General features: G+C 36.5%; 2 protein-coding genes across 2 annotated transcripts; both read right to left on the bottom strand.

The window, feature by feature from the left end:
• Positions 1–11,122: 11,122 nt before the first annotated feature.
• Positions 11,123–12,033, bottom strand: LOC120277002 (thaumatin-like protein 1). Its single transcript, XM_039283741.1, has one exon. It carries the CDS (start codon positions 11,974–11,976, stop codon positions 11,311–11,313), a length of 666 nt encoding a protein of 221 aa, XP_039139675.1. The 5' UTR covers positions 11,977–12,033; the 3' UTR covers positions 11,123–11,310.
• Positions 12,034–22,331: 10,298 nt separating this feature from the next.
• LOC120277754 lies at positions 22,332–24,423 on the bottom strand. The gene is made up of 6 exons (XM_039284597.1): positions 24,355–24,423; positions 24,057–24,282; positions 23,780–23,962; positions 23,552–23,672; positions 22,866–23,235; positions 22,332–22,790 (listed from the first exon to the last, which is right to left on the bottom strand). The coding sequence occupies exons 1-6, from the start codon at positions 24,421–24,423 to the stop codon at positions 22,332–22,334; spliced, it is 1,428 nt and encodes a 475-aa protein (XP_039140531.1).
• Between the last annotated feature and the right edge of the window lie 353 nt (positions 24,424–24,776).

The following is a 24,776-nucleotide window of genomic DNA, read 5'->3' as shown; positions in this document are numbered from 1 at the left end:
TAAACCATGCTCCCCATGCATTTGGAGGTTCTTCGACTGCTCCGCCTCCAAAGCCTTTCTTAGCTTTAGATTTATTTAAAGTTTTTCCTTTGGGCATGATATCTTAAATAAAACAATAAGCAAAAAGTTAGTACTTACCTATAAGTGATTGAATATTTTTTTTTTAAAAAAATGTTAATGGTAACAATTTAAATCAATCAACAACATTCAAATTCTAAAAACACATAAAAGCTTTCCTGTTAAGCATGTTATCTTAAATAAAACAATAAGATACTATTTTAGTAATAAATATACTCTACTATAAATGTATAAATATTCATTAAAAAAACCCTAATAGTAACAAATAATTCTAGGACAAAGTTGCATCATAAACAGATAAATATATTGTTCTTGTTCTTGTTCTTGTTCTTGTTCTTCATCATCATCTATAATTGTGTAAATATATTCCTAACCATCATCATCATCATCTTCTTCTTCTACTTCTTCTTCTTCTTCTTCTCCTTCTTCTTCTTCTTCTTCTACTTCTTCTCTCGCTTCTTCTTCTTCTTCTTCTTCTTCTTCTTCTTCTTCTTCTCTTCTCTTATCCTCTAAGACTTCATCCACTTCTTCAATATCACAATGAACAAGTATTCTTTCATTATCAAGATCTTTTGAGTATATAACATTTCTTGGTATAGACACTTCAACTTCTTGGTAAACCTCTTTATTTAAATCGAGGACTTCTCGATCACTAGTACAAAGCGAAATCTACTTCTTGTCTTGGTTTTGAACACAACCCACAAATACTGCTGATGTCGAGTTGTTGAATGATAAAGGTTATAATAAAATTGATGATATTACGGCTAACACAAATGGTTCATTAGTAGCAAGTACTAATATATAATTTACTTCTATAAGGCCATAGCGGGGATCCACACGAGCTCCTTTATCTGTATCTAACCAATGACAATTAAAAAAGATAACTCAATTTCCAATCCCAAAATACTCCAGTTTAATTATATACACCAAGACAACATAAAAGTTTAGATCAAAATCATTGTAATAACTTCCCTTCACGCATACACCGCAATTCAATGACAACCGATTATGACTATATTCTTTGGTATGAAACTTGAAACCACTCACAAAGTAACCTTTGTAGCATATTACCAAACTAGATGGCCCACGAGCAATTTGAGATATATGAGAATCAATTTGGGAGAAATGCTCTTGGACCTAAAAGAAATATCAAATTTTAATAGGAAGACAATTTTACGAAACTAGAATGATTATAAATTATATGTAATTTAATGCTTACATATTGTTTAAACCATGATGTAAATGTGGATTCTCATATTTTTTCTAATTTATTATCAGTAATATGTGGTGTTTCCTTCCTCACATTCTAATCAAATATCCTAAATCATGTGAAATACAAGTTAGAGTAAGTAATAATTTTCAATACTACATAGTTGAATACAAATAAACAAATATTACTTACTCAATGTATGGAACCATTTCATCAAAATTCATTAGGACATAGATTTTTGTAGCCAAATACTCATTTGTTGTTAAATATTGAGTGTTATTTTCTTTCAGATCAAGGGATGGCCAGGATGTCTAAAAATCGAAAGACGTCCCATGTGATCCATCTCGCCTCCATCATCATTATGTGGCACTCGAGTGAACTTTGTTTGCACATCCTCTTCAAAATACAAGGCACAAAAAGATGCAATCACCTCTGACACACCCCTTGCGAGTGCGTACCTCAAGTGCACAGGTTGTCGAAGTAATAAAGTACCCTGGTAAGTGGGTAGTCATATCCACAGGGAATAGTGATTAGAAACACAAGAATTGCCATTTAACTATGGTGAAGATGAGTCAAATTGGTGTGAACAATATCGATACAAATAGAAATAAAAAGAACAAAAAGGAGCCACAATAAAATGATAGGAGTGGCAATCAATAGAAAGTGGGGCACCCAAACATTGCTCACCCTAGGACTATTGCTTCAAGTGCAAGGCCAATCATTGTATCTCCTAGCTAATGTTTAATAAGTCATGGAAATCCTTAAACACACGGTCCCAAACCTAAAGTCAACTGTGACTAACCCTGCACTATACCCCGGCGGAAAGGAATGCTCTCAACGCCTCACATTGTGCAAAGTTGCATAAAGCTCTAGGGACTCCAAGTGATAAACCCTATTCCCTAATCTAGATCTAACTCTTTGGTTAAGGCGAAAGACCTCTAGTCACAATTAAGCCCCAGCATTAAGCATTACTTCAACGCTTCACTTTATTGCTTGCACAACTAAGCCCCAACAGAGTTTCTCTCTTAGCACTTCACTCTATTATAACCGCAAAGAACTCTTGGAACACGGAGGTAGGATAAATCACACCGGGAGGGAAAAAGAACGTTTTGTTACCTCTCGACTCACCCTCTCAACCGTCTACAATCTAGCTTTGTCTAACCCTCATGGTGTGTCACTCATCCACAAGGATTAGCAAGATGAATTCTCAACCCTAGTGTCACTCTAAGGGAAAATCACTTCGACAATTAAAGAAAACATAATGAAAGGTCAATGAAACAAAATCATTCTAGGGTTTACAAGTTCAAGCACCCACTAGGGGTTTAGCTCTTTATGGAGCAAGATACAATCAATAATGAAATCGGAAATAAAAATATGCAATCCATAAGTAAAACCCCCTTGTAGTCTGTATCGATGGTCTTGTGGAGTAGATTCGTCTTCTACAAAGGTTCCCTCATCAAGCCTAGGGCACACCTCGCCGAATCGATGCCGACAAAAGCTCCCCAAATAGCTATCTTCTGAAGGAACACAGAACCACTCCAAAAACTTTGCCAAAGCCTCTCTAAACCCTAGTCGCGAGCGCCTCCAAAGTTGGGAAAAAGATGGGAAAAAGATCCTTCAAAACGTAACAATTCACGGTTTAAATAGGGCTAGAATCAGGCATCAAGACGGGCGTGTGAAATTTCCGCACGCCCGTGTGAATCTCCAGGAATCGAATTTTCAGTGCATTGTAAACAGTACTACTACAGTGATTTGCTATAGCAACTACTATAGTACTTCACCAAAATGCTCCCGAATTTATACTTTTCATCGAGGCCACATGAATAGGCACACATCCATGCAGTAAATCGCGTTGTCTTCAATAAATCATATTTGACGAAAATCTTCCTCGTGTTGCACAAGTGGAGCACATGAGCATGATTTCCTTTGTGTCCATCCAATTTGCATGTTCACTCAAGCACAACGGAGGTTGGCACACACTCACATATCTTTGAGCACAACTTGTGTCTTCACGTTTGTTCACTCTAAGATTTCATCAACAACTTGCATCCACGATCTACTTTGGTTTCTTTCTTTCATACTTGTCTCCACAACCCTACATGCGCAAAAGAACACAAATACACATGCATAAATGATAAAAACCTGAGAAAACCAATGCTCAATGTAAGAAAAGAATACTTTGTATAACTATTACACAAGAACTTATCAACCTCAGTAAAATATGATTCACAAATTGGCCCTTCAATATTTGCAAGATTTTTCACTTTCTTATTGAGATGATGTAGAAACCTTAAAACATTAACCAAATAAATTGTAATTTATTACAAAAGCTCTTAAACATTTAAACTTGCTAAACATGCTAACTATCAAAATTTTATACCTCTTGAACACATACATCCAACGATGATGAACTGGTCCACCCATTTTTGCCTCATAAGGTAAATGGATGACTAAATACTCATCAAAGAAGGCATGTGGAAAAATCTTCTCTAATTTGCAAGCTGTTTCAATGATATTTCTTCCTAAGGTAAATCGATAGTTATTTCAGTGGAGGAAAGGTATCTAAAGAAATTCGAAAGTTCAGTAATTGCATCCCAAATTGTAGCGGGCAACAATCATGAATCGTAATTAGAAGCAATCATTGCATAAATACATGACAGTTATAACTTTTCATTGCATAGACCTTGCCCTCTTCAAAGTTAAACATCTACCTACATTAGAAGCAAAACCATCATGTAGTTTAAGCTATTTGACCTAAGTAAACACTTTGTATCGATCTTCCTTCATTAGAACATATGAAGCTGCAGACGTAAATAGTTTTCCATTTCTTTTAATCAAATGTACAGCTGGACGTTTTTAATATTCTGCTACATCTGATCGTGATTTTACATTGTCTTTTGTCTTACCCTTAATATCCATTATGATATTGAATATATTATCAAACTTATTTTTCTCAACATGCGTGACATCCAAATTATGATGAATCAATTTGTATGGCAATACGGCAACTCCCAAAAACTGCTTTTCTTCACCCAACGATAAGTTACTTCATAACCCTTGGTTTTGGAGGAGGACATTTTGTGCCAAATGTCAAATGTAGGAAGTCGTCAAATTCCTTCAAAATTTCTTCATCTGATAAGCATAGAATAGGTGGATCATAATCAATTCTCAACCTGAATTTACCTCTTTACCTTCTAACAGGATGATAAGAAGGCAAGAATTGTCGATGACAATAAGAAAAACATGATTTTCTCCCATTCGCTAAACTAAATGACTTCAAATTTGTCATACAGTAAGGGCAACATAATTTTCCATGAGTGTCAAAGTAATAAAATACCCAATGAGTCGGGTAGTCGAATCCACAAGGAATAAAAGTATTAGTACTAACTACTTCTCAGTTATGAATGTCTCAATCACAAGAATATGAATGTCTCAAGAAAGCAAGGAAGGGGAAAAAAAAGGGAAGTCTCAATCAATAAAGATGAGGTACCCAAGCAATGCTACCCCTAAGATTTAACATGAAGGCAAGACTTACAAGTGTTTCTAAACCGAGTTAATCGAGTCGAGGAAATTAAAAAATAATCGATCCCTGTCTCCAGACCACCGATACTAGTCCCCTACGAGATCCCAGTGAAGAAATCACTCAATCTCAACACCTCACACCACATATGACTGCAATAGACTTTAGGAATTCCTAAGAGTACACCCAATTCCTAAGGATAGACCTAACCCTACTTCTAGGTGAAAGATCCCTAACCCCCTACAAGGTCTCCTCGGAGAAATCTCTCAATCTCACGCCTTACACCAAATATGGTTGCATAAAGCCTAGGGAATCCAGAGATAGAATATACTAATCGGAAGGAAAAAGGGACACTCCATTATCTCATGACTCACCCTCTCAACCCTCTTCAATCTTGGAGTTTTAGCCCTAATAAAGACCTCTCTCACCAAGGCAAATAAATCATGCAAACAAATCAACCACAAAGATTAATATGGCATGCAAGTAATGAGAAAATAAGATTGAAAGTCAATTAAACTCGGATTTAATAGAAAACACAAAGTAAATCAATACAAAAATAAGATCCTAGGGTTCATATGCCTAAACACCTACTAGGGTTTAGCCCTCCATGGGGCAAATTATAAAACAATTAATGCAATGTAAATCAATGAAAACTATGGAATAAAACCCCCTTGAATTCGTGATGATGGCCTTCATGGGTCTCTCAATGTCATGAAGAATCCTTCTCCGAAGCTAGGTCACTGATGCCTCCCTCTATACTATGACAAAGAAGAGATCAATCAAAGTTGGTGAAGAACGCCCCCAAATTTGCCAGAGACCTCCTTTCCAAACCCTAGCCGCTTTACCTTTCAAACGCTATCAAAAAGTCTCCAAAGAATAGGGCAAAAGGGTTATTTATACTTAAAAACCATGTTTACCACATGCCTCCGCGAGACCATGTGAGCCTCCCACGCGCCCGTGTGGGTTGCAAAACCGCCCACACGACCGAGTGGAAATTTTACCCGGTCGCATAAATATTGTTTTGCCACAATACTTATATAGTACTTTGCTACAATGCTCTTCATAACAAGGCTCCAACACTCTTCTCTTAAGGCCACATGGGCGGGCACACGTTCACGTGGTAGGTTATGAGGTTTATCGTAGTCTAACCATCATTGGAAAAGTTCTTGAGTTCTTCACACAAGTCGGGATATAGGAGTGTGACTGCCTTTGTTCCCTTCCAACTCACAATTTGGCTTGAATTCTCTTGGAAGTTGGCACAGACCCCCATGTGTATGAGCTCATCTTGTGTCTTGATCCTTATGTTGCACAAAAACTCCCAAAAGGTTCCTTCATAACCTATCTTTACTTCCTTTTCTTCTCTCAAGGCCTTCACAACCTATTTGCACAAAGGAACACCAAATACACTTTATGAGACATAAACCATGGTAAAAATGATGCTCAATGCATGTAAAACATATAGAGAAATATGTCTACTCAATCACCCATCAGTGCCTCGTTAGATAGCATATTATATGAAGAAAAGTCACTAATTGTCCATAGTAATGCTTTCACATAATTATTAAAGTCCGAACCCAAACATCCCACAAAATTAGAAACTCATCTAGTAAAGGTCTTAGAATGACATCTATATTCTGTGATGGACTGTTTGGACCAGGAATAACCATGTTAAGGAATAAATATGGTTCTGCATATACATCCAAGGAGGTAGATTGTACATCATGAGCATGACTGACAAACAAGAGTAGGGTCTTGCACCCTACTTAAAAGGGTTAAAACCATCTTTGCATAGCCCTAATATGACATTCCTTACTTCATTGGCAAAAGATTCATATTTGTGATTAAAATGGTGCCATGCTTCTGCATAGGTAGGATGAAGTAGTCCTCCTGGAGGGCTTTAATTGTATGCATGCCAAGTCATATTGTTCATAACATATTTTAACATAAAAAGTCTTTGAAGCCTAGAAATAACAGGGAAATAATTCAAAATATTGAAAGAAATTTTTGAAACCTTCTCTTCTGAATTATTCGGGTTGTATCGTGGATGACCTCATATTGAACAATGATCTAACACTTCAAATTCTTTATAAAACAACATGCAATTATTCTGACATACATGAATTTTAAAATATCAAGGCAATCGTAGGAAGTAGTTTCAGAGAGAGATCTCAATTTTTACTTTGTATTGGATTAGGATCAATTACTTTGAGAGGAGAATCGTCTATATTTTGAATGTTTGTCTATTCTTGTTAAGAGTTCATAAAGTGCATTGCAGTTGTAGGATTATCTATATCAGCACCGTACGGGACCAATTATTACTCACCTTGAAAAAAATTGTAGTATAATTTAGGAACTCTCTCGGTTCAAATTGGATTGCTAGACTTATACAACTATTATCCTGGACCTAACAAATCCTAGAAAGAATCTATGCCAGAACACTCTCTTCCTATGCTTGTTTAGCTATATTCTCTTAAGCATACTTGAATTCTTGTTTTTTTTTGTTTGTTCTCACATCACACTATTTGGATTAGACTAATTCTTAGATTAGAATTAGTACTAGTAGTTTTTATTTTCCCTGTGAATTGATACCATGCTTCTAAGCACACTTTATTACTTGATTGACATGTATACTTGTGTCCTAGCTAACTCACAATTTCTTCCCTATCAGATTGAATATTTGATAATTTTTTGTATATAAGTAATACGAAGTATTCTTTTCTTACATTGAGCATCACTTTTCTCAGATTTTATCGCTTATTCGTAGGTATATGTGTTTTTTTTATGCATGTAGGGTTGTGGAGACAATTGTTGATGAATTTGTTGATGCATTTGTTGGTGAAGTTCTTAGATGGAACAAACATGAAGACACAAGTTGTTCTCAAAGACATGTGGGTGTGTGCCAACCTCCATTGTGCTCAAGCGAATACGCAAAGTGCATGGGCACAAAGGCAGTCACACTCACGTGTTCTGACTTATACAATACTAGCAAGATCTTCATCAATTATGTGATTTCATTGAAGACGCAATGTGATCTACCACATGGATGTGTGCCCATTCATGTGGCCTCGATGATACGAGTGGATTCGGGAGCATTTTAACGAAGTACTATAGCAGTTTACTGTAGTAAATCACTGCATCAGTTACTGTTCACAGCTTGTAGGAAACCAAAATCTGGAAATCCACACGCCCGTGTGGAAATTCCACACACTCGTGTGGATACCTGATTCCAGCCCCTATAAATACCGCAACTTGAGATATTTCCCCAATTTTTTTCCTATCTTTTTTCCATCTTTGGAGGCACTCACGGCTAGGGTTTGGAGAGGCTTTGCCTAGGTTTTTGGAGCGGTTCTACAGCCTTTGATATCGCGTTTCTTTAGAGTAGAGTTATTGGAGGAACTTTTATCGGCACCAATTCGGTGAGGTGTGCCCTAGGCTTGACAAGGGAATCTTTGGAGAAGACGAGACGGCTGCACAAAACCATCGATATGAACTACAAGGAGGTTTTATTTTTGGATTGCATGTTTTCACTATTGATTTTATTGTTAATTGTGTATTGCTCCATGGAGAGCTAAACCCGTAGTGGGTGCTTGGACTTGTAAACCTAGGATGATTTTGTTTCATTGGCCTTTATTATGCTTATTTAATTGATGTTTTAATTGAGCTCGATCCTTGAATGCTTGTTGTATTGATTTTCCCTTAGAGTGATACTAGGGTTAAGAATCCATCTTGGTAATCCTTGTGGATGAGTGACACTCCGTTAGGATTAGACAAAACTAGGTTAGAGAGAGTCAAGAGGGTGAGTCAAGAGGTAGTGGAACGCCCCCTTTCCCTTCCGATGTGATTTATCCTACCTCCACGTTCCAAGAGTTCTTTACGGTCACGATAGAGTGAAGTACTAAAAGACAAACTCCACTGGGGCTTAGTTGTGCAAGCAACAGAGTGAAATGTTGAAGTAATCCTTAGTGCTAGGGTTTAATTGTGACTAGAGGTCTTTTGCCTGGACCAAAGGGTTAGATCTATATTAGGGAATAGGGTTTATCACTTAGAATCCCTAGAGCTTTAAGCAACCTTGCACAGTGTGAGGCGTGGAGAGAATTCCTTTCCGCCGGGGCATAGTGCAGGGTTAGTCACGGTTGACCTTAGGTTTGGGACTATGCAAATTAATTTGGATTTCCACGACTCATTAAACATTAGTTATTAGGCATAATGATTAGTCTTGCATTTGAAACAATAGTCCTAGGGTGAGCAATGTCCGGGTGCCCCATTTTCTATTTATTGCCTCTCCTTATTCCTATTGCGCTTTCTTTTCTTTTCTTTATTTTTATTTGCATTGATATTGTCACATAACTCATCAATCGTTTTCACAATAGTTAAATAGCAATACTTGTGTTTCCGAGCATTATTCCCTGTGGATACGACTACAGACTCACTACATTACTTTATTACTTCGACAACCCGTGCAATTGTGGTACACACGCACAAAGGGGTGTGTCAATATTTTAGTATGGTCTTATCTCTAAATTCACTCAATCTTGAGTCATTTGTTCTAATTCTATCCCATTTTATTGGTCATTTTTTTCTTCCTACTTCTAGTTTGTACTTCGAAGTCATTGGCTACAATTTTGAAAAAGTCACTTGAATCATTCTGTTAAGTTTATAAGTTATCCAAATTAGACCTGGTTATCATCTTCTTTCCACTTGAAATTTCAAAAGAGAATGATCAAGGCCTCTACTGATAACTTTGAATCTTGCTCCCTTTCCGTTAATTCCCTAGATGAACAGAAACTCAAGCACGATTGCTAAAGCTATCGAGAAGAGCAACACATGTCTCGGACTCTATGAGAATCAATCAAGCAGACCTTAAGCCTAAGTTTGAAGACAAGGGCTTGGGGCTTGAAATTAACACCGGCAATTGTGTTTTTATCAACAAAATCGTGGTGCAATAAGAAGAGCGTTGAAAGGTGAGGGCTTTATAATCTTCATCTAGGTAAAGTGGCGGATCTCGAAAATCCACTGTCAACTTGAGTCACTACAACCCATGTTTCCTGTAGTGATATGAATAATAATTTAGAAATAGTTTATCTCACACCATATTACTTAGTATCATTAAGTACTTTATTAAGCTGATCTCGTGGATTTTACATAGTTTCTAAAAGTATATATTGATCATTTCATTTCATGAACCCTCTATGTTTCCGGCCTGGTTTCTCAGATGGCTTCTACATAATACCACATGATGCGCATTATTATATATGGGCTCAAGAATATCGATTTGGCAAAGCGTTACATCAGAAGAACTAATTGTGAAAACTTATAAAAAAATAAATTAACATTCTTTAAATAAAATTAATTATAATAATTCCCTTATATTCTTCTCACAATAACTTTTTACGTTTTATTTTTATTTTTTATTTTTTATTTATACTATAATTTTAGATGGAAGTGTTTTACGGTAATTTTTATTTCATCTTAGTTAGGTGCATGCATGGAATAAACACATATTTATAAGAAAAATGGATGAATTGATCATCACGCATGTGAGTTTTCGTCACTGCAAGAATATAGTTTGAATGCTCAGGATGGCTGTTTTCTTGAAGTCAATGTTCTCATGGCCTAGTAATCTAATTACACATGAGATAGCGCATCCATAAAAAATCATAGTTCATGGAAAAGATTCTAAATTAATTAGTCCTGTGGGCATATTTTCCTTTTTTTTTTTCATTTAAAATATTTTTATTATATATTTTTAAACTCAATAATTTTGGATTTTAAGCTCTTGTGACAATATACTTAATTACTTATATATATTAAATTATATTTCTGACTGGGTATCTATTTATTATATTGTAAATTCATAGATTTTTTTGTTTTATAAATCTTACATATAATTTTTTAGATCCTATGTTTAAATATTTTGTTTTTTTAATAATTTAATGTTTCACTATTAAAATATAAAAAATATTAATTATTTGATAAAACATGATGATTCACGTTCACCTCTTTATAACAAAACATTTTTTTTGCAAACTTCGTTATAAGATCACAATTGTAATAATTTTTTTTTTTGAAAATTAAAGCAAAAATATAATTTAAACTAAAATTAAAAATCGAATTTGTGTTAAAAAGAATTTAGGCTATATTTCACTGATTGAGTTATGCTTCTAAATTTTGATCTTATTTTAAAAAGAAAATAAATAAGGTTCTAGTTTTGACTATGTTCTATGAACCATATATGCTATTTTATCCTCATCTAAATAAAATAAAGTAATTAATAAATTAAACAAACAAAAAGTAGAGCAGATTAAAAGGGTTCATTCACTTAAACAACTCAGAATATACTTAATATGTATATAACATCACATCCTTTTTTATTCACCTCATCAACCGACAGGTTGGTTACAAGGACCTTATTTATATGATTCAAGAAGGATAACTCTCCCTCCCCTATGCACTATATATATAAAACACATGCATATATGTATACATACACTGATTGATTAATTTAAGGGCAGAAGACAACCTTGTAGTTAGTCCCACCAGGGCAAGTGAAGAGACTAGTCGGATCATCGTTAGGGTAGCTATAAGCATCTGGGCAATGGCTCTTGAAAAACTTGGAATAATGTGTTGGTTCACAGCTGCCAGAATTACAACAATACTTATTAGTCTTAAACACTGTGCAAGGGTTGTTGCACCCTCCGGGAGCTCTAAGATGGGCCGGACACTGCCCATTGATGTCAGCTGAGCACCGGATCACACGAGCACATCCACCGGTCGGACTGAAGCGCATGGGCACATTGAACCCATCAACCAAAGAGATATCAATGTAATCCAAATTGTTGGGCTGGTCTAGGGAGAACTCGGCGAGAGTGTTTGGTGGTTTACCATAACCTTGGCATTTCAAGAGGCCATTGCAGTCGCCAGTTTGGCAGCTGCCATGGCCGGAGCTGTCAAAGTTGCAGCCTGTGCGTGCCCAGACACGACCGCCAGTGGTGCCGGGGTTTACATCTATATTCCATGATTGGCCGCTATTGAGTTTTTTGCCTCCGCCAGGGAAGGCAGCTGCCCATACGGTGTATGGGCACCGGTTAACAATTTCAAAGGTGGCAGCGTAGGAGAGTGGGAGGATGAGAGGGAGAAGAAGAAGAGTTAGAAGTTTTATGGAAGCCATTATTAGGTGTGTGTGTGTGTGTTTTATATTTTTGGTTATGAAAGGATGAAGAAGGTTTGGGGTGCTATTTATAGGGAAATAGATGTTAATGTGATACTTTGGTTCTCTATAGCAGACGTTGTAATATCACCTCTTATTTATTTATTTATTTGTGGTTTTAATGAGAGTTTGGGTAACTAAGTTGGAAGTTTCAAATTAAGAAAAGTCATAACAATCAAACTAATTAGTATGCATGTTTCCAGGGTGCCTTCCATTGTACGTCAACCCTAATTGCTTGTCTTCTTTAATCATAGGAGTTGATTGAATTAGAGTGATCATTCCCACTTTTCTACCTGTGAATTGCCGCAAATATATACCTATTTACCTATCTATATTCTAATAATAATTGTAACATTTTTGGATCAAATTAAGAAAATGATATCAACCGGCTCCTTTAATTCACTTGTCCCCTTTAAACTTTTTTATACCTTATCGAAAAATAATCCAGACCATAAATTTTCTCCATTTGCCTCTCGTTAAATGAAAGATATTTTCAGTCACATTCCTTACGTCCCATCTTGAGAGATAACTATTGTTAATTTTAAATAAATGTAACGTCTAGGACAAAAAATGTAACTTTTCAAAAGCATCTACTGAGTGTGATTAAATTAATTTATATATTTTAAAAAAATATTGTGACTTTTCAATGATACTATTAAACAAAAAAAATGTGACACTTTACAAACACTTTTGAGGGTTAATGGTTCATTAAAAAAAATTGTTACTCTTTAAATAATAATTTAGAGACTATAATATTAGTTAATTGAAGTCATTTTATGCCCTCATCTGCAAAGACACAAATACTCTGTACAAAATACCTGACACTAATTGATAAAGACATTATTGGTAAAACTTTCAAAACAAAATTCCCCTAATATTTGTAATTTATTAATTTAAATTTTTATTTTTTTTTTATTTTTATTTTATCACAACTGTCAATCATCATTGTCATCGTAAAAGATAGTGGCTACTTTGTGGAAACTGTAAAGCTAAGAAGCAAATGGCAGAGCAGGAAGAAAGAGATACATGAATAGGAATGGAGACAAGACATGCGCTCTGGCAAAGATCATGATGGGTATTGACTTGGGGCATGGGCGAGTGAAACCAATGAGGTAATGCTGAGTGTGTTTCACATTTTCACTCGACAAGAAAACCCATTCAATACCACACATTTCTGATCAGTGGCCAGCTTAGGGCTTTCATAAGGAATAAATAATCTATAAAACATAAGTTTTTAACCCGATTTAGGTTCCTACTAAATTTGTGCTAGTTTTTTCATATGTAGTAGTGAAAAATTGGTTAGGTGCCAATTTTTTTTTTATTAAATAAATGATAAGCAATTTTCATTTAAGTGAGCAAGAAGCATACACAAGTGTAAAGTAAGCTCAATAAGTATCTTATATGGGTTTTGGAATTTAATCTTAAATTCTCCTCATAAAACACCTTATTTAAAAAATTCAGTACCAATAGATCAGAAAAGTCATTTGTTTTCACTATAAATAGTTTGTTAAAAATTTTTTTTCATAAATTACCTTTAGCTCCATACCAGTAGTTAATAACTTCCAAAATTTCCATGAGAACTATGAATACTTAATAAAATAACTATATAAGTAGATATAAGGAAACAAAGTAACTGTTAAAAAAAATTAAAACTAAAAAGTTATATCTTTATGAAACTTCTAATATCAAAACAATTTACATGAATCCATAAAAAGCTTCATCAATTGTGGTAATAATAATACTATTATGCTCCTCTCTATCCCATAAAAAGCCAAATTTTGAAAAATTTCTCTAACCCAATCAATTAATTATTATTATTTTATTTAAATAAGCAATATTTGGTTCATTAAAACTAGTGAAGAATTAATTGAAATAAATAATATGTGTAAATAATAATGCAAAACCATACGCACAAATTAATAATAACAAAAATGATGTTGATGTAAAAAAATATATGATAAATACAATATATTGAAAAAGACATGAGGCATGTGTCCAAGGATATGCTTAATTATTCAATATAGCGATGCATGAGGAGAAAATTCGAAGCATTTTCCTTTAAGTCCCTTACATGGCCTAGGTTTTCGATAAAGTCCTAAAAACTTTGGAAGTTACGAGTGAAGCCAGCCAACACATGGCCATCTTCTCTGGTGGAAAAATGTTATAAGGTATTATCAGAATAAAGATGAGAAAAGTCATGAGGTACATATACTGCCATGTGCATGTAGAACAGTAAGATTGTTCACTGTATTCAATCAGCTCCTATAATAAAAGAAGGACAAGTAGCTTGATCAACCAAATCCATAATAAAAATTAAAAACGAAATATTTTCTATTTTATTTTTTTCTCGTGTTGGAAACATAACTTTTTTTTAATTTATTTCTAAAATTTAAAAATAAATTATTTATTAAAATAAATTTATCTATTTCTAAAATTATAGTAAAAAAATAAAATAACAATTATTTTTCATTAATTTATAAAAAAATTAAATTGTCACATCAAATCTTTTAAATTAAAAATATTGGCAAATAATGGTTAATCCTACATTTTTTTCACTCTAAATGATTTTTTTTATCTTCTACTTATTTAATAATAAATAAAAAATTACATTCATGGTAGGGACGCAAGTGTATGGGTTAATTACGTAATAAAGTGTGCGTAAGTGCAGAGTGTTGGTCCATATAGAAGAAATTAAATACTAGTAATAACTCTAAACTTGAAAAACAACCTAAATGATTCAGAGTTATGTGTGTGAACAAAAGGTAGTAAAAGTAAAAAAAAAATACAAGAAATAATAGGAGAGAAATCAAGGAAGAAAGCGATGTCCGGATGTAGCATTCCTCTAGGGTTATGAAGAACAGGACAAATGTTGTCTAAACATGTAATCCTATTTGAACTTAAAAGTTTCCAGAATTATACTAACCCCGCTTTCTTAGGCGAAGAGTAACTGAATAGGTACAGAACTGATACAGACATCTACACAATCATATTAACACTTTGTGAAACCTTATTGTAGATTAAAGACAATCCCTTAAATTAATAATCTCACCCAAATAGAGAGTTTACCCCGAATCCGAATACAGAGCAAAAATGTGATTTCTCCTAAAATCCACTTCACATGATTGCAATGAGCACGGAGATTAACACTAACCCACTCGGAAGGATTGCAGGAAACAAAGTCTCCAAAGTCTCCAAAGTACTTTAATCAGAGGTGTACTCACTATCCTCTCAAATTGCGGTAAATCTATACTATGCGGGAATTTCTTTTCTTCTCTTCTCGTCATATAGTAATACAAATATGATAGCTAGAACTTTCGCCTCGTTAGCAACCAAGCATTCAATCACACAATTAGACTCAAATAGATATGATTGCAATCAGGAAAATAATTAAAACATCAAAGATCTAACAACCAATATCAAAAGTATAAACCTTAGAGTTTAACCATGACCAAACATCTACAAATCAGTCCTTCATTAATGGAGGGCAAGCATCCAAGATACAAATAATAGGAGGAAACATGAAAGCCATAAAACCTCATTCTCAATCGTGCAGGTGGAGAATTTCTGAAGAAGCCCTAAGGAAGCTTCTACGCACGCCGCCAAAATGAGCTTGACGACTACGATCTCCAATCCCCCTAAATGTGAATCCAAATATCCTGTCAAATAGCCCCTTGTGCATAAGGTCATGGTGGTAAGGGAGCTGGAGAAGATAATCGCGAGCCTTATGAGACCACTTACGTCCGGAAGGTCTTCTATTTGTGTTAGGGTCCAGCTTACAGCCATAAGTACTAGACCCATAAACTTCACTGTGTTGCTTCTTGTGACTTTTCTTACGGGCGTATGCTGTGGTCGTAAACTCCTCTAGATGGTCCTTACAGTCATCCTTACTGGCATAAGTCTTGCCCGTAAGGATCTCTAATTTGGCTCTAAATTCCCCCTTACGGGTATAAGTATGCCTGCAAGGTTCTCTGGAATCTCCTTATGGCCGTAAGCTGCCCGAAAACCACCCAATTTTCCTTATCCTTGTTCAAATGATGAAAAGAGAGCTCCAACTTCATCGTTTAAGGTCTAAAATGCTTCTTTTGGCTCTCTCTCGTCTTGAAATGTTGTGCTAAGCATGAGAATATGAAACACACTATATTTAGCATCGAATTCCACAATATGATTCTAATACATGTCGAATGAGTGTAGAAAATGATATGAAATACATGAACATTTTACACTCATCAAATTCACTCACACTTAAGCTTTTACTTGTCCTCAAGCAAAATAAAACATTACAAACCAAGTGGAGAAAGTGCAAAACTTTTGGTGCTAAAAAATTTGGGGAGTTTCACAAGTAGTTTGAATTTCAACAATACAAGAATGCTAAAAACTTCAAGCTAAAAAAATAGTAAGCACTCTATTCAAGATTATCATTGTGTGTGATACAACTTTGTTCTTCACTTCTTTCGACCTAGAGGACTTCATTAGCACATATTCACAAATAATTTCTTATTTGCATGGTGGTAGCTTCACACATCTCCTAAGGTAGCCCTTTCAAAAGAGCGCTCGTCGAGCAGCCTTCACACTTTAAGAGAGGTAGCTCTTTCCACATCTTTTATTAAAATACATTAGCTTTTACTCACCTAAAGAAAAGCTCTTTCTCTTATTAGGGCATACATAGTTTCTGACTTATCGAGGGTAGCTTCACACTTCTAAAAAAGGTAGCTTTTTCTGTTTCTCAACTTTTCTCTTTTCATTTTTCGAAAACAAATTCTTTCAAATTTGCAAAAAGTTTCTCAAATTAGCTCCAAGAAGTAAAGTGGACAAAAACTAAAATAAGTCTGACACGGTCTACGTTGCTACAATAGAGAAGTTGTGTGTTCTAATTGGGCGAATAGCAAAGAATAGAGTATGCACTAAAAAAATAGAACTCAAAATGAAACAAACTTGCATGTGTCCACCCTAATACTAAGAAACTCCCATTACATTTCAAATGCACCGTCATAAGTCAAACTTGGCATGTAATAGAGTTAACAATAAAACTTAAACCCCTCCCCCGGACTTAATTTAGACATTGTCCACAATGTGTGTAAATATAAGCATACAAGGCAATGTAAACAAGGATAAAAGGGGAGTGGAATACGATTACTTCCCCCTGTTCACATTGAAGAAATCATTGATGCTTGGAACCGGTCTAGTGTGTCATTGTTGTGCCCTAATAGTTGGTGGTTACTCAAGGTTAAGGAATGTGACAAGATCCCCTTGCGTATATCCCGCAAGTGCACGGGTTTGTCGAAGTAATAATCCCGGATGAGCGGGTATCGAATCCACAGGGAGTAGGGAATAAAAACACTTAATCCGCTTCTTAGCTATGTGAAAGATCAGTAGTGATAAGTGTGACAATGATTCAATTCTCAAAAGTAAAAACAACAAGTAAGAGAGCACGAGTAAAGGAGGAGGTAAGGCAATCGATAAAGATGGTGTACTCGGATAATGCTCCGCCTAGGACAATCGTTCAAGTGCAAGAACCTTCTATTATGCTTCCTAATCAATGCAATGGTGAGTCATGGAAATCCTTAAATACATAGTCCCAAATCTAGGGTCAACTATGCCTAACTCTATACATGTCCCGGAGGAGAGATTAGATAACCTCTCAACCTCGCACTCGAATAGAGTTGCAATGAGCTCTAGGGATTCTAAGTGATAAATCTCTTCCTAATTATGGACCTAACCCTTTGGTCCAGGTGGAAGGTCCCTAACCACGATTAAGCCCTAGATACTAAGATCACCTCAACGCTTCACTTCATTGCACGTGCAACTAAGCCCCAGCGGAGGGGCATCCCTTAAACCATTCACTCTATTATGGACGCAAAGAACTCAAGGAACGGAGGTAGAATCTATCACGCGCGGAGGGGAAAGGGGACGCTCCTGTACCTCTTAACTCACCCTCTCAACCCTCTCCAATCTAGCTTTGTCTAACGCTCGTGGTGTGTCACTCACTCACAAGGTTACCAACAAGAACTCTCAACCCTAGTGTCACTCTAGAGGAAATGTTCATACAATCAAGCATTCAAGGTTGGAACTCACAACAAACATCAATTAATTGAAAGCATAATAAAGAGATTCAATGAAACAAATACATCCTAGGGTTCACAAATACCCAAGTACCCACTAGGGGTTTAGCTCTCCATGGAGCTAAGTACAATCAAAGAAATAGAATGTAAAAGCAATGAATCCATAGAGAAACCCCTTCGATAGTCGTGTCGATGGTCTTGTGGAAAGTCCTCTACTCGTCGTCCAAGGATTCCCTTGTCCGGTATAGGATAGGCCTCGACGGAAGCTCCTCTACCAACCTTCCTCCAAAGGAATGACGATGTCGGAGCCGTAGAACCTCTCCAAAACCCTAGCCAATACCTCTCAAAACCCTAGTTGAACCCCCTCTCAAGTTGGGGAAAAGATGGAGAAAAGACTGCTGAAATCGGGGCTGAATCGGCTTTAAATAGGGCTGGAATCGGGAATCCACACGCCTCTGTGGAATTTTTGCACGGGCATGGGTAATTTCCACACGTCCATGCGGATTCTCTGAAATTGTCATTTTCGGCCGGCTGTGAACAGTAACTAATACAGTGATTTGCTACAGTAGCCTGCTACAGTACTTTGCTAAAAATACTCCCAAATCCACTTTTCATCGAGGTAACATAAACGGGCACATTATGCCATGGATCGCTTTGCTTCTTCAATGACGGATAAGTTGATGGAAATCTTGTTCTACGTGCATAAGTCGGAGTGCTTGAGTGTGACTGCCCTTGTGCCCCTCCAAATGGTTGTGCAAACTCAAATACGGGGAGGTTGGTACACACTCTAGCATCTCGCACCCGACTTATATCTTCGCGTTTGAACTTTAACAAGATTTCCTCCAAAATCGGTGCATTGTGATCCACATTGGCTTCTTTCCTTCATAATTGGTTTCACAACCCTACCTGCATAAAAGTAACATAAAAACACACATATTAGTGTAAAAACCCGAGAAAAGTAATGCTCAACATAAGGAAAGAATGCTTCGCATTCATATCACACAAGCACTTATCAGGATGACTGAATGAGCATCTCCTATGTAATTGAGGATGTTGGGTGTTGCATATAAGTCTTGTGAAGTACATGGAAGACATTAAAGCTCAACAAAATAAAACAACAAAACAAAAAATAGAAATCCACTAAAAGTCTCAAAATAAGTACCAAAATAGGCAGGGCCAACCCTTGACAAATACTGAATACAAATTCTAAAAATACAAAATGAAAAGAAATAAAATCAATGCTTGGTGTCACCAGAAGGCACAGAGTTTGTTGGTGGATGTGGTGATGAAGGAGGAGTCGATACCGAAGAAACTGAAGTAGAGCGTGGTGGATGTGGTAATGATCGAGGCCGACCTCTAGGTCCATAGCACGGTCGAGGTCGGCCTCGATCCTTGCCTGGGTCGCTAGAATTATCTGTTGGTCCTCCTGTAGCTAAATCACTACAGCCTGTAGCTTCTGTATCTCTGATCAGTGTCGAGGAGCTACTAGGCAGGTTACACTTGCTGGTGTAGTGGCCTATGAAAGGGATGACTCACTGTCGAACTCATCGTTTGACTCCTTATCCGCTTCCTCACCCCTTGCTGGTGGTTGCTCGGTTGGGGTCGAAGTGAGGATCCATCTAGAGCCGCGGCGCACCACCTGATGAGTTTATTTTATATAGATATTTTATATACCATATTGTGTTTGTAAAGTTGTCCTTTTAGCATATTTTTGTTATAAACTAATGCTACTTGAGGTATGTTTGTTAATTGTTACAGATAATTGGGTTTTGGACCAAAAGGAATGAATAGAGAAGAATTCTGACGCAAAACAGCGTTAAAATGTAATTTCAGAACAAACATGGTCCGAAGCACAACCGTGCTTGGAAGCACGGGCGTGCTGAGCCCTTGTGCATTTTACTAGAGTCTACATAAGGTTTCAAATCATGATTTCTCCTCTCCTAGCACCAGCGTGTTGAGGAAGCACAGTCAGTAAGCACAGGGCGTGCTTACGCCCGTGTGTTTTACTAAAAATCTCTTGGAAATATTAGCACGGTCACAGGGCTCCTTGCACCATCATGCTTAGCAAGCACAAGTAGTAAGCATGGGCGTGCTTAGCCCTGTGCGCTTTACTCATATTACGCCGAAGATCACTTCCCAGCATATGGAGCCAAGCACGGTCATCAGCACGACCGTCAACATACCATGCTTGCATCGGGAAAGTGGTATTTATGCCCTAGTTTTAGATTTCAAAGGACCTTCTTCTTTTTTTCTGGAGACAAGGGTTAAGGCAGCCGTTGGCATCATTCAGAGCCGGATTCACAGTAGAGATAAGCGCGGGCGATAAGTGCTTAAGTGAACATATTTTTTTATATGTTTTAAATGCAATGAGCATCATTTTTATCATGTTTTATATCTCATAATTGTATTTGGTGTTCCTTTGTTCAAATAGGGCTGTAAAGGCTTTTAGAGAGAAAAGGAAGCAAAGATAAGTCATGAAGGCACAATTTGAGAGTCTTTTGCCCGACATAAGGATCAAGACACAAGCTGTGCTCATACACATGGGAGTGTGTGCCAACTTCTGTAGGAATTCAAGTTAAATTGTAAGTTGGAATGGCACAATATCAGCCACATCTTCATGTCCCCGACTTGTGCGAAGACTTCAAGAGCCTTCCCAATGGTGTTTAATCAACAATAAGCCATATAAACTACCACGTGGGCATATGCCCGGCTGCGTGGCATCAAGAGAAGGAGAATTTTGGAACATTGTTCACGAAAGTTCTATAGTAACAGTGTAGTAAATCATTGTAGCAAATTAATGTAGTAGTTACTTTTCACAAGAGCATGGATTTTCCACACGAGCATGTGGGAATTTTTGCAGCCCACTCAGGCGTCTGGCAGCACATGACAAGCACAGGTTTTTATTATAAAAGGATGCTTTACCCAATTTTTAGATATCTTTTGTGTGGCTCTTGAAATGTGAGGCGGCTAGGGTTTAGAGATGAGGCCTTTTCAGCTTAAAAAATGTTTCTTCACCAACTTTGATCGATTTTTCCTCCGTCATAGTATCGAGGAAGCCACGGTAACCATAGTTTCGGAGTGGATTCCATCAAGATGTTGAAACTATCCATCAAGGCAATCAACGCAGATATGGGGGGGGTTTATTTCTATGGCTTTTTCATATTTTCATTCATTGAATGCTTGTTTTGTATTTTGGTCCATGGAGATCTAAACCCATGGAGGGTATTGCGGCTTGTGAAACCTAGATTCTAATCCGTAGCAAATCACTGTAGCAATACTGTAGCAAAGTAATGTTCACTTGACTAGGTAAAAATTTCACCCGGTCGTGTGGGCAATTCTACATCCCACACGGGCACATGGAAGCTCACACGGGCTCGTGAAGGTACATGGCAGACATAGGTTTTTGAGTATAAATAGCATATTTGCCCTATTCTTTGGGGACTTTTTCACAATTTTTGAGAGGTAAAGCGGCTAGGGTTTGGAAAAGAGGTATTTGCGAATTGGGGGTGGGGGTGGGGGTAGGGGGGCGTTCTTCACCAACTTTGATAGATCCTTTCTTTGTCATAACATTGAGGAAGCCATCGGCAACCTAGTTTCAGAGGGGAATTTTTAAAGACGTTGGACGACCCATCAAGGCTATCGTCACAAATTCAAAGGGGTTTTATTCCATGGTTTTCATTGATTTATATTGCACTATTTATTTTATAATTTTCCCCATTGAGGGCTAAACCCTAGTAGATATTTAGGCATGTGAACCCTAAGATTTTATTATTCTATTGATTTACTTTTTTTTTTCTATTAAATCCGAGTTTAACTTAGTTTCAATATTGCTTTCTTATTATTTGGTTGCCTTATCGATCTTATGGTTGATTGGTATACTTGATTTGTTTGCCTTTGGTAAGAGAGAGGTCTCCATTAGGGCTAGATTTCAAGATTGGAGAGGGTTAAGACGTGAGTCATGAGATAATGGAGTATGATGTCCACCACATGCGAGGCAATACACCAAGCTTGATGAATTCATGCTGAAAAAAACATAGAGGATAAAAAATAAATCATAGATAAATACGAGTGCAAAATGAACATAAGAATGATAACATTTTGTAATGAAGACTTGCTTACCATTTCTACATTTCAAAGGTCCCGACCAACGGATGCAAAGAAATCTTCCACCCAAATCTTACAGAAATCATCATCCATTCCAAAGAACATTCTACCTCTTGCATCATCTCCCATCAAGTACTGGTATACCATTCCAACTTATCGTATGGAGTAGCCATACTTTTGCAGTTTTTTACATTTTGTCGAAAGCTCTTTTGCAAAGCTCAATGACCGGCTAGATTTAACTGACTCAAATGCATCTTTGATTGTAGTGGCTAGTTCACAGATTGCATAATCTTCAGTGTTTGCCTTACGCTTTGCTTTTCCTTTCTTTTTTTGTTGTGGGCTTGTTGCTGACATGGGTTCAGAAGGACTGCCTCGATTTTGGGTCCCTGGTGAGGCATTGCCTTGTGCATTTGTCTCTCCAAAAGCCACATCATCATAATTTTCATTATGGTGAGACTCTTCCTGCTCTATGTTGAAATCCATTTGTACACCAATAGTATTCTCAAACTGAATAGCATGACGACCATTGGCTTGATCATTGCCACATATAGCTTCTATTAGGTCATAATCCTCTATCGGTTTGTTCAAATATAACTCATCTTGTGCATGGACCTATATGTGAATGAATAAATCTTAAAATCAGCAATTAACATTAAGGTACAAATAAATATGCAATATAACAAGTACCTTAACATAATCTCTATACTCTGCCTCACCCATAACAATCATTTTAAGGTTGTTATCCCAACACATGCCACTCATTTCTTTCAATTTTTTAATTCTTGCCCACCTTCTCCGTATTGTCCTGAGATGATTACCCACATTAGCCTCTGTAACGGGCACCCCAAATGTATCTCTCATGGCTCGAATAACGGCATGAATTGCTTGTGGCTTAAACCCTTTATCAACTTTCAGTCCTTGTTCAACTTGACTAGCCATAAATCTTATAAAATAACGGCTTTTAGTTGGTGTCCACCTCTTATGTCCCGATGTCACTGTTGTGGGCTTCTTAGCTGATGAATTTTGGCTATCCATTTCTACATTGTACCCTTCCATTCTGTGATAAAATTTGATATGCAACAAACTATGACAATTGTTAATTTCACATAGTATGTGAAGTAGTAAATTCATAAAAGCAAAGAAAAATATTACTCGAATTAAGCAAGTACTAAAATAATCTAGTTGTGTAATAATAGATACCAATATCAAGTTACACATCACTATTTTTATATAAATACTAGACAATGTTTATTGCAAGTAGAGAAATAAGTATGCACTACAAAGTCATCATACAATATAAGCAAACAATAGAAAAATAAATGATTCCTTAAGTTGTCATAATTATATAGATATATAACTATTTGTTGGCCCACATTTCAGCTGCAATTTGATCACGACGAGCAGCCCATTCTTGTGCCTCTTCTCTTTGTTCCCTAATGGTGTTTTGTGATGTTTGTTGTGGTATCCAGTCTTCCTCAGAGGGAATAAAGCCATCTTGGCCACCATTGAGGATGTAATTATGTAAGATACAACATGCCAATACGAGTTCTGTTTGTGTCTTAAAAGAAAAAAAGGCCTAGATGAGAGAACTTTAAAACGACCTTTTAAAGAACCAAATGCACGCTCAATGGAGGTACGTGCAGATGAATGCCTCAAATTAAAAAGCTCCTTAGAATTAGCAGGTGTTCGAGAGCCAAACTCCTTTAGGTGATATCTTACACCCCTATAAGGGGGTATAAAACCAGGTCTTGTGGCGTATCCAGCATCAACCACGTAATACTTCCCTAATTACAAGACATAAAATAAATAGATAAGTTTAATCATTACATTTGAATTATTCTCTAGCATTTTTATCCATAAAGCAAAGAAGTTAAATACCTTCTGGGACTTTTAACCCATTAGGTCTCTCAAGTGCATCGCGAAGAACTAGAGAATCATGTGCTGATCCTTCCCAACCAGCAAGAATGTAAGTGAAACGCAAGTCAAAATCGACAACTGTGAGAACATTTTGTGTTGGATAAGGTTTTCTTCCCCGAAATGCTGCTACTTCATATGTTGGGACAGAAGCATGAATATGTGTCCCATCTAAGGCCCCAATACAATCCTAACATTAAATAGTTTATGTTAGATTTAATCTTATGTAATTATATGTAACTTACATCTAATATAGCAATACCTTAAAGTAGAGATATAGCTTGCTCCTCGCCACTATATATGGTTGGATTTGTGTACTTGGTGACCGCATGTATTCATGGCGCAACTCACCAATAGCATATAACACGTGATTGAAGTACTTACTAACGGTCTTCCCAGACCTTAAGAAATTATGTGCAATAACATGGTTTCGTTGATTGTGTTCTATGGTGTGCAAGAACATTAATAATTGCTCCTCCACACTCATGTGTAATGTATCACGCAAAAGGCATTTTTGACGTAATATTGAGCATAGGTTGAAAAAAATAGACTTCTTCATGCGAACCATGTTGATGCTAGTAGTGTCATTTCCATCTATCAACCTAGACAAATACTTTTCCCTTATTTCTAGCCTTTCGCGTGATGGTTCTCTACAAATTCTTCGTCTTTTTTGCGAAGCAATAA

The sequence above is a fragment of the Dioscorea cayenensis genome, chromosome 15, assembly GCF_009730915.1.
Source record: "Dioscorea cayenensis subsp. rotundata cultivar TDr96_F1 chromosome 15, TDr96_F1_v2_PseudoChromosome.rev07_lg8_w22 25.fasta, whole genome shotgun sequence".
NCBI classification, from domain to species: Eukaryota; Viridiplantae; Streptophyta; class Magnoliopsida; order Dioscoreales; family Dioscoreaceae; genus Dioscorea; species Dioscorea cayenensis.
Note: the sequence above shows the minus strand (reverse complement) of the source record. Positions and strands in the feature narration are given on the sequence as shown.